Genomic DNA, 11414 nt, shown 5'->3' with positions numbered 1-11414 from the left:
CAAACAAAAACAAATCGAGTAAGGAGCCATTGGCTACAAGATAAAAACTTAGGTGCCAGTTTTTATTTTTTTAGGTGCCACAGAATAAACAGGTTTTATCTATCTATCTATCTATCTATCTATCTATCTATCTATCTATCTATCTATCTATATGTGTGTGTGTGTGTGCCACAAAACCAGTCATACGGGTAAAATTGTTAAAAATTGAGACTTATACATCATCTGAAAGCTGAACAAAAGCATTCCATTTATGTATGGTTTACAATGTATTTTTTAAATATGGAATCTGAGGGTGCAAAAAAATCTAAATACTGAGAAAATCAACTTTAAAGTTGCCAAAATTAAGTTATTAGCTATGCATCACTAATCAAAAATTAAGTTTTGATATATTTACAGTAGGCAATTTACAAAATATATTTATGGAACATGATCTTTACTATCCTAATGAGTTTTGACATAAAATAAAACTCAATAATTTTGACCCATACAATGTATTTTTGGCTACTGTTACAAATATACCCAATTATGGCTCATGTTTTCTTGACTTTATCAGCATTTTAATCCATAGATGACCTGGAAACTATGGTTCACTTAAAGTTGGAACTAAATGTCTTTTCAAACTTGAAATATACAGTCACACACTGTTTATTAAACAGAATCTGTACCAATATCATGGACCTTAAGCATCACTTGGCAACTGAGTGTAGTTTGGCTCCTCCTCAATGCATCCTGGAAATCTTATCATGCATGAAAATAAAGGTGCTTCACAAAGCCATAAAATAACCTTTTTTGTCTAAATGGTTTCATAAAGAACCTTTAACATCTGAAGAACCTTTACATTTCACAAGATGTTCTTTGTGGAGAAAGAAAATTCTTCAGATTATAAAAAGTTGAGAAATAGATGGTTCTTTAAAGAACCTTTGGCTGAATGGTTATTTGTGGAACCAAAACTGGTTCTGTGAAGAACCTTTTAAGCACCTTTATTTTTAACACTTTGAATCTGTTTTTCTTAATTAGTAAAATGCAATTTTATAGGAGGAGTTAAGTCATGTAGACAACAGGTTAAGTAAAAATATTAAAATGCAATAGCACATAAATATAGCAAAATGCTCCTCTTTTTATAGTTATTTTTCGAACTGATTGATGAGATTATGGACATTGAATGGTTATTCTGAGGTCAATGTACATAATATATATATATATATATATATATACAGTGGGGATCGAAAGTTTGGGCACCCCTTGCAGAATCTGTGAAAATATGAGTAATTTTCCAAAAATAAGAGAGATCATACTAAATGCATGTTATTTTTTATTTAGTACTGTCCTGAGTAAGATATTGTACATAAAATATTTTAACATTTATTCCACAAGACAAAAAAAATGCTGAAATGATTAAAATAACCCTCTCAAAAGTTTGGGAACCCTTGGTTCTTAGTACTATGTTCTGTTACCTGATGATCCTCGACTGTCTTTCTGTTTTGTGATGGTTGTGCATGAGTCCCTTGTTTGTTCTGAACAGTTAAACTGAGCAGCGTTCTTCAGAAAAATCTTTAAGGTCCTGCAGATTCTTCAGTTTTCCAACACCTTTACATATTTGAACCCTTTCCAGCAGGGACTTTATGATTTTGAGATGCATCTTTTCACACTGAGGACAGGGGGGGGGGGGGGGGGGGGGGGGGGGGGGGCTTTTGGAATTTGAAGATCAAGGTAAATTGTACTTAATTTGTGTACCGGGAAACATACAAGTATCTTCTGTTGCTTACGAAGGGCAGAACTAAATGGAAAAAAATTCTGAGGTCAATGTACATTAACGTTGCAATGTTTACAAGCTTTACATGTTTTCTGCAGTTTGAATGCATTTTTTCCTGCCTTTTAAATGTTGGCAAGCATTTTTGTTTGATTATTTTATTTTGTTTTATTTTTATATACTATATATATAAAGAAAATCAAGTGCAACTAACCATATATCGTGCATAGTTAGCACAGCAAATAAATGAATACTTTTTAATGTTATTTTATTATTTGCTGTCCTGACTATGCACAATACACACTCACACACACACACACACACACACACACACACACATATATATAAAGGTGCTGGTCATATCATTAGAATATCATCAAAAAGTTGATTTCACTAATTCCATTCAAAAAGTGAAACTTATATATTATATTCATTCATTACATAAAGACTGATATATTTCAAATGTTTATTTCGTTAACACTTTAGAATAGGTAACACTTAGGTTAACTATTCAATACAACATTTTTCTCAATAAATTCTTCATTTGTTGCTTATTAATAGTTAGTAAGGTAGTTGTTAGGTTTAGGTATTAGGTAAGATTAGGGATGTAGAATAAGGTCAAGTAGAATAAGGCATTAATATGTATGGCTAATAATCAATATGCATGCTAATAAGAAACTAATATGTGTTACCTATTCTAAAGTGTTACCGAATATAACTTAAGAGCAATACAAATAAATAATTTTTATAAATCTTGGCCAACTAAAAAGTATAAAAATGAAAAGTATGAACAGCATTCAATACTTAGTTGGGACTCCTTTTGCCTGAATTACTGCAGCAATGCGGCGTGTCATGGAGTCGATCAGTCTGTGGCACTGCTCAGGTGTTACGAGAGCCCAGGTTACTCTGATAGTGGCCTTCAGCTCTTCTGCATTCTTGGGTCTGACATATCGCATCTTCCTCTTCACAATACCCCATAGATTTCCTATTGGGTTAAGATCAGGCGAGTTTGCTGGCCAATTAAGAACAGGGATACCATGGTCCTTAAACCAGGTACTGGTAGCTTTGGCAATGTGTGCAGGTGCCAAGTGCTGTTGGAAAATGAAATCTGCATCTAAATAAAGTTGTTCAGCAGCAGGAAGCATGAAGTGCTCTAAAACTTCCTGGTATACGGCTGCGGTGACCTTGAACCTTAGAAAACAAAGTGGACCAACACCAGCAGATGACATGGCACCGCAAACCATCACTGACTGTGGAAACATTACACTGGACCTTAAGCAACGTGGGTTGTGTGCCTCTCCTCTCTTCCTCTCAACTCTGGGACCATGATTTCCAAAGGAAATGCAAAATTTACTTTCATCGGAGAACATAACTTTGGACCACTCAGCAGCAGTCCAGTCCTTTTTGTCTTGAGATGGTTCTGACGCTGTTTGTTGTTCAAGAGTGGCTTGACACAAGGAGTGCGACAGCTGAAACCCATGTCTTGCATACGTCTGTGTGTAGTGGTTCTTGAAGCACTGACTCCAGCTGCAGTCCACTCTTTGTGAATCTCCCCCACATTTTTGAATGGGTTTTGTTTCACAATCCTCTCCAGGGTGCGGTTATCCCTATTGCTTGTACACTTTTTTCTACCACATCTTTTCCTTCCCTTCGCCTCTCTATTAATGTGCTTGGACACAGAGCTCTGTGAACAGCCAGCCTCTTTTGCAATGAACTTTTGTGTCTTGCCCTTCTTGTGCAATGTATCAGTGGTCATCTTTTGGACAACTGTCAAGTCAGCAGTCTTCCCCATGATTTTGTAGCCCACAGAACTACTGAGAAACCATTTAAAGGCCTTTGCAGGTGTTTTGAGTTAATTAGCTGATTAGACTGTGGCACCAGGTGTCTTCATTATTGAACCTTTTCACAATATTCTAATTTTCTGAGATACTGAATTTGGGACTTTCCTTAGCTTTCAGTTATAAACATCAAAATTAAAAGAAATAAACATTTGAAATATATCAGTCTGTGTGTAATGAATACATATAATTTAAAAGTTTCACTTTTTAAATGGAATAAGTGAATTAAATAAACTTTTTGATGATATTCTAATTATATATATATGTGTGTGTGTGTGTGTGTGTGTGTGTGTATGTATGTATGTATGTATAATCATCCATAAAAAAAACATACAGATAAATGATATGAAAAACCTTTTTGAAAAATCACATTAAAACTTTTCTGAAGTGCACTCATTGTCCTGGGGACAGACTTCTACTGTTGTTGCCCCACGGGGCCTCCATCCCACAGAGGAGCCCTCCAGAGAACAAAATAACAGAAGAGAGGCTTTGGCTTCCATGGAATATGGGTTTGTTGCTTTTGAGCACCATAATGTGCTCCACATGCTTGGAATGGTGTCAGTGGTGTCACTCTGTTAAGGGTTACAAAGGGACAACACCAAAGAGGTCCTTTAAGGACACGAAAAAACAACTCAGAGACATCAATAACAAGCATTTTACTTGGTACATCAGATCAAAACTACAACATGATTTTGAACTATAGAATCTATACAATTAGTTCAATGTTTTTTAAAAAAAACATCTCTATGTTCATCTCTTGCCTATGACATTGTGTAGGCTAACTAGTGAATTTTGTTGATAAGAAACAAAAGATGCAGGCTTTTGGGTAGTTGACATGTTCCAGCAATGTCTAAAAAGCTGAGTGAGTTTCTGGGTCAGTGTTCCTGTTTTTGGGTCACTGGGGGATAAGTGACTTTATATAAATAATCAACTATACAACCCCCTTTGACATTAATTTAAAACTTAAAGTACTTTTTTGCAATTTTTACATTCTGATATCAAGCTGGTAAAGCCCATCAGGTCATCTCTATGCTCAACTGCATTCACAGAGGAATACTTATACCTTCATAAACAAAGAAAGCCTTGTCACCATGGTACTATTGTCCTTGTTTGCAAAAGTCAATGAGAACGAACTAAAGTCATTGGATAAGTTGGTTTGTTGGGATCCTGGTGTGGTCAATTGTTTTAGCAGGAACTATTTTGTCAGGGACAAGGTAAAGGTTATTTTCACTTCCCCTCTGGTCCAGAGTGGTGAGGGCTTGCTGTAGCTACTCAAGAAGCTCAGGAGCAGCCACAAAGGTCCACGACCATTGAAGGGATTTTTCCGTAGATTATCTGCTCACGGTCATTGAAATACAGCATGTTTATGGGTGACATCTTGGTGGGCGTGCAGCATGGGCCTACGCTGCCCCGAGGGTTGGCCTTGTTGACAATGTGACTGTGGGGGTACTTCTGCACACATTCACCGGAGCAGTAATTGGCCTTGTAACGCTTGGGAGCAATTATCCAGTCCCAACCGAACTCCTCGAAGTCGACGGTGAGTGGATACCGGCAGCAACGTGACTCGGTGGAGTGCTCATCACAATCGAGGCCTGTGTCCCGTCTGGACCGCTTGCCAGTGTCTGATATTTTCACTTCCAGGAAGGGTTGCTGGAAGGGCGGACGTTGGAAAAATGGAAAACAAGTCATGGTCAATGAAGTTCAATAGTGCAATTAAGAATATACTTGATATTAATTGCAATACACCCCAAACAAACCTTAACAATCAAATCTATGTTCAAGCATATAATGGCTCTTTGTGGAGTTCGAACGTACCTTGTCCTCCACCATGACTCTGACAACTCATTAAGACTTGGCAAGACCTAGCAAGCCTGAATAAGATTTGACCGATTCATAAACCAATTCTTTTAAACTACACAAGATGCACATACAATTTGAAAGCTAGACATCTTTAGGTCAAATATATCTTTATTCACAAGACCAGCAGTTCCCAAGTGCCAATGCACATTTTGCATGTCTCCTTATTCAAGCGCACATGATTCAGGTCATCCACTCGTTAGTAAGAGAAGTCAAGACCTAAAATCAGTGCGTCATACAAAGTATAAAAGCAAAATGTGCAGTGTTGTGGGGCTTTCAGGAACAGAGTTGGAAATCACCAGACATGCCCAATCCTGTTCCTGTAGACCTACCTACCTGCTGAGTCAGTCACACCTGTCTGTAATTATTAGAGGCTTCTAAAGATATTAAAGGGATAGTTCACCCAGAGATTAAACTTCTAATTACTGACCCTCATCTCATTCCAAACCCATAAGACCTTCATTCATCTTCAGAACAAAAATTTGTGAAATGCAGAGCTTTTTGACCCTGCATAGACAACAATGCAACTACCATGCTTGAGGCCTTGAAAAGTATTGAGGACATCATTAAAATTATAGTCCATGTGACGGAAAAGCTGAATAAAGTCATTTTGGTATTCTTTGTGCACAAAAAGTATTCTTGCAGCTTCATAAAATCAAAGTCTCTTTAAGAAAAGTCATGTCACTCTGTGGCCAGTTTTTGAAACGCCTCTTGGGCATGCAAGAGCAACTCCTATCTATTTGAATGGGGAAACATCAAATTCTACAAAACTGTTTTGTAAGCTTGCGATAAAGTGATAACAACAGAAAACTGATAACAACTGTGTCATAAATGTAGTTTATTTTGCTCAAATATTGTTATAAAAATCTTAGTTCTCAGGATAGATCAGCCAGTTTGCATTCGCAGTCCTAAGCGCACGTCTCAGAAAGCTGACTATTTCTATAGCAGCCGGGATTTCTAACGGAACCTGCAATGACACGCTGACTTTAATGATCAGCGATTGGCTCTTTCATTCAGAAGGCGGGGCTTCCTGCAATTAAGCGACTATATTGAGCATTGTATTTTTCACATTCAAAACTATACGAGTGACATGTCTTGGGTATTATAGTATTTGATAAAATTAAGTTTGAACCCCCGATGTCACAGGGACTTTTCTGACGATGTCCTAACTTCCTTTCTGGGCCTTTAACATGTCAGTTACATTGCTGTCTATGTAGGGTCAAAAAGCTCTCGGATTTCATCAAGAATGTCTTCACGTTGTTTTACGAAGATGAATGAAGGTCTTACATGTTTGGAAAGACATGAGGGTGAGTAATTAATGACAGAATTTTTGGATTAACTATCCTTTTAAGAAGTTGTTTCAGGTGAGTATGATCAGGGTTGGAGCTACACTTTCATAAATCTTTGGCATATCTGTTAATAAAAACTTTGTCCAGAATTTGACAAGCGAAATATACTTTGTTGACTCCTAAAGAAGCATGGATCTAAGTACCAATGCATGCACTGACTTACCAGTCCTTCTTCTCCAGATTCTGCGGAGGTCACAGCCAGGTCATTTCCATTTACATCAAAGGCCTTGATTTCTATCCCAAAGTGACTCTCCGGCTGTTTGAGCCACAACTGCAACAGCTGCTTCATGTTGATGTGCTGCCAGGAGTTTGTCCGGGCGTTCACGTCAATTTTTTGCGCTCGTATTCTTGAGTGGTTGCTCCCTTCAGACGAAGCCCTCAGGTGAGATATCTGGATGAAGACCGTGGTTGGCTCCTCAGCTGGTCGGAGGTAGATCCAGAGCAGGGCCTTGAGGATGCTGTTAGGCATAATCTTCGGGCTCAGGGAGAACATGCAACACTTCGGCATTCCCTCAAGATGGGTGAAGGCTTGAGCTGCAAGGTATTACGTTTACTAAGACTATGAATACCTTTTTCACGCCACACTCTCAGAAGATATAACGTGCAAATACATTTTACAGGGCAGGGTTCCTCAAATCCTTACTGGAGGGCCACTGCCCTTCAGAGTTGAGCTCAAACCCTAATCAAACTTACTTACTTGTGATTTTCTAGGGGTCCTGAAGACCTTAATGAGATCACTCGGGTGTGTTTGATTAAGGTTGGAGGTAAACTCTGCAGGGCATTGGCCCTCCAGGGCAATATTTAAGGAACCCTGCTTCTGGGGTACAAGGACTTGTTACCAGGTCAGTAACAAGTACCAGTAACTTAGCAGCGTATTTACCCCAAAAGTTCAAAGTAGTACCTTAAGGGTTACTACTCTAATTTACTAATATGCAAAGGTAGAAAGCTTTGCATATTAAAAAGCCCCACTGACAAGATGTTGCACCATCCCTAGACAATAGGCAACTCTGCTCCTGGGACCACTGTTCTGCAGATTTGAGTTCCAACCCTAAAAAAACTGATCACTTGAAAATTCCAGGTAGGGGTGTTTATTAGTACATTTGGACCAAAAATCTGTGGGACAGAGGCCTTCCAGGGGCGGAGTTTCCCATCCTTGCATAAGTTTGTCAAAATCCTATTGTTGCTAGAGTAAAATTCAAATTCTCGGAGCAGAATAAGAACCTTTATTAATCTTTCTTTAATCTCTTTTTATGCTGTCACAGTTGGAAAATGTAAATCACCACAGTTGGATGTATTTATCGAGTAATTACTGTAACTAAGGTTTCCATTGAAAATCGTTGAAAAGAGCCCTTATCTTCACAAGCCAAATGTGCTTTCTTTGTTTCCTCTTGGTGCTCAGTTTTGCGTAAAACAAGGTCTGTTGCCTTTGGCCATCTTCCAACAACAGCTGAATGAATGAACCATAGTGGGTTCATAGTCAACCCTTTCAGATAATACAAGGCCCTCAAATGCATTTGGATACTTAAGCCACACTTCAAAAAGTATGAGTTTCATTGCATTCAATAACAATATAACAAATAAAGTAGCATGTGCAGCTGATAATCAAACTTTCACAGAAGTAACTTGGCATACATTCTAAGTGTGACCTTTGTGTCCACATGTTTGTGAACACTACATATTGCAGTGCATCTTATTACTTACGTTCTGTGGCCATGGTAATGATGGTCTCACTGCTGCTTTGTTCCTCATCCTCACTAATGCCTCCATTTTGGTCATACTGATCCAGGAGCTCCTGCAGTGGAGGTGCCTTGGGTAAGAGTAGCTTGACAGTGTCTCTGCTGATATTCGGAGCTTGTTCTAGACGCAGGATGCTCAAAATCTGAGACTTAATGGAGTGCAGGCGCATGAGTTTACTCTGCTGTCTAAACTGGCAGGTCGTGCATTGGCCGTTGTCTTCTCCAGGTGTCACAAATGCTTGCAATGTTGTTGTTTTTGTTGCTGCTGTTGAGCTCAGGCTCTGGCTGTGCGACCCCAACACACTCCAAAAGCTCAGATAAAGAAGGATAAACATGTTTTCTGATGCGTCTTTGCAGACGTTTACGCATTTGGAAACGGATGGCCTTTATGCAATCTCTCCAAACAGCACTGGACAGATGTTCAGCCTCCCAGGCAGTTTTATACTTAAGATTCCCTGCTGTTAGATATCCCATGATTGGTGGGATTGATAGGAACAAGTCCAGATGAGAGGAGAGTCCAGAGAGGTTAGGGTCATTAGGTTTTGATTTAAGGATTTTCAGTTGTATTTGTTTTATTCCACACATTTCTTTATGCAAATACCCCAAATATCATAGAAATTTCATTTAATATTATGTTGTTGTATTTTTATTTAAGATACCCTCATGTTGTTGCTTAGGTCTTATGGGTAGTTGCTAGGGTACTAGGTTGTTCTGAAAGGTTTTTACAGTGTTGCTATAGTTGATATAGAGTTTCAATGGGTTTTTGAATGTTTTTAGCTTGATGCTATCTGATTGTTTGTTGAAACAAGATCCGTCACAACCAGTGTTGGGGGTAACACATTACAAGTAACACCAGTTACGTAAGGCAAGGCAAGTTTATTTATATAGCACATTTCGTACACAATGGTAATTCAAAGTGCTTTAACATAAGAGAAAGTAAAATAATCATGAAGAAAAATTATAACAAAAATAAAACAAGCAATTTTAAAAACTTTTAAAATGATAAAATATTTATTTAATTAAAATGAATTTAAAAACAGTTAGAAAATGATTTTACATAAACAGAAAACAGTGAAAATATAGTGCAATCAGTTCGGACATTGCACAGTGCTCATTCAATAAATGAACAGCTAAACAGATGAGTTTTAAGTCTAGATTTAAATGTGACTAGTGTTTTAGCACATCTGATCTCTTCTGGAAGCTGATTCCAACTGCGGGCGGCATAGTAACTAAAGACGGACTCCCCTTGTTTTGTGTGAACCCTTGGTATTTCTAACTGACTCGATCCTAACGATCTGAGTGGTCTGTTAGGCTTATATTCAATGAACATATCTGCAATATATTTCGGTCCTAGGTCATTTAGTGACTCATATACGAATAAAAGTACTTTAAAATCAATCCTAAATGTAACTGGAAGCCAGTGTAAGGACCTGAGGACTGGTGTGATATGCTCAGATTTTCAGGTTCTAGTCAGAATCCTGGCAGCAGCGTTCTGGATGAGCTGCAGCTGTCTGATCGTCTTTTTGGGAAGGCCAGTGAGGAGCCCATTACAATAGTTCACCCTGCTGGTGATAAAGGCATGAACTAGTTTCTCCAAGTCTTGGCTGGAAACAAAACATCTAATTCGTGCAATGTTTTTTAAATGATAGTATGCTGATTTAGTTACTGCTTGACATGACTAATGAAACTAAGGTCTGTCTCCAGAATCACACCAAGATTCCTGACTTGTTTCTTAGTTGTTTGACCCCTAGAGTCAAGGTATGCATTCACCTTGAAAACTTCATCTTTGTTTCCAAATGCAATGACTTCAGTTTTTTCCTTGTTTAACTGAAGAAATTATGGCACATCCAACGATTAATTTCATCAATGCATTGGCAGAGGGAATCAATGGGGCTGTAGTCATTTGGAGATAAGGCTAGGTAAATCTGGGTCTCATCAGTATAGCTGTGATAGGCAATTTGGTTCTTTCTCATTATTTGACTAAGTGGAAGCATATACAGACTAAACAAGAGCGGTGCAAGAACTGACCCTTGTGGGACTCCACATGGAATGGACGTCCACTTAAACTTATGCTCTCCTAGACTCACATAATAGCCTCTTCCTTCTAATTATGACCTGAACCATTTGAGCACCATCCCATTCTGGACTAAATGTGAATGTAAATGCATTAATTCATCACACTTGCAAAAAAACTGATTTAGCATTCATCAAAATGAATTAAAACAGAGAAATGCAAACTCAGAATATTAACGCAAACCTTGAATTTCTTACAAAATGAAAAAAATTGAAAGCTGACATTTTGTTTCATACAAAAAGTAAGCTGCTCTGTCTTGCCTGTCGGTGAATTGTCAGTGTCGTCTTTGCTCCGCCGTGTATTTTACCCATGTGAGAACATGGTGTTTGGCGTGAGAACGCCACAGCTTGTAGGACATAGCAACAGTAACAGTCTTTGTAAAGGGCCAATTCAGTGGGTGTTTTGAGTATTCCTTTTAGCATGTTTGAATAGTTGCTAATTGTTCAAAGACATTTTAAGTGTGTATCCAAGCATTTGATACGGTTTTATACAAAATGTTTTCTGTGTACACACCTGAAAATGAGTGTATGAGAAAACACCACCAATTTTAAATGGGTTTTCTATTCTTTTTGACCTCCGTTATAGTTGTAGCATTGTGTTTTGGTGATGGGTTGCCTCTAGAATATGCAGAGCTGGCGACCGAGGACAATATTGCCACAGCTGTTCTGTGCAACTGCAGAAACAGATGCCTCTGATCTATCTATCTCTCTTTTCCAGCAGTGCAGCTTTAATAGATGCAAAAACAACAACAGATGAGAGCTAGGCAAGGACAGAGGAAGTGGGATATTGAGCGTAGCCTTTGGTGGGCCA

General features: G+C 38.3%; 1 protein-coding gene across 1 annotated transcript; it reads right to left on the bottom strand.

The window, feature by feature from the left end:
• Positions 1-4650: 4650 nt before the first annotated feature.
• Positions 4651-9189, bottom strand: LOC113039470 (growth/differentiation factor 8). Its single transcript, XM_026197359.1, has 3 exons — positions 8496-9189; positions 6958-7328; positions 4651-5238 (listed from the first exon to the last, which is right to left on the bottom strand). Exons 1-3 carry the CDS (start codon positions 8863-8865, stop codon positions 4870-4872), a joined length of 1110 nt encoding a protein of 369 aa, XP_026053144.1. The 5' UTR covers positions 8866-9189; the 3' UTR covers positions 4651-4869.
• Positions 9190-11414: the final 2225 nt, after the last annotated feature.

This window comes from Carassius auratus, chromosome 22 (assembly GCF_003368295.1).
Source record: "Carassius auratus strain Wakin chromosome 22, ASM336829v1, whole genome shotgun sequence".
Classification (NCBI taxonomy): Eukaryota; Metazoa; Chordata; class Actinopteri; order Cypriniformes; family Cyprinidae; genus Carassius; species Carassius auratus.
This window is presented reverse-complemented; position numbering and strand designations above follow the sequence as displayed.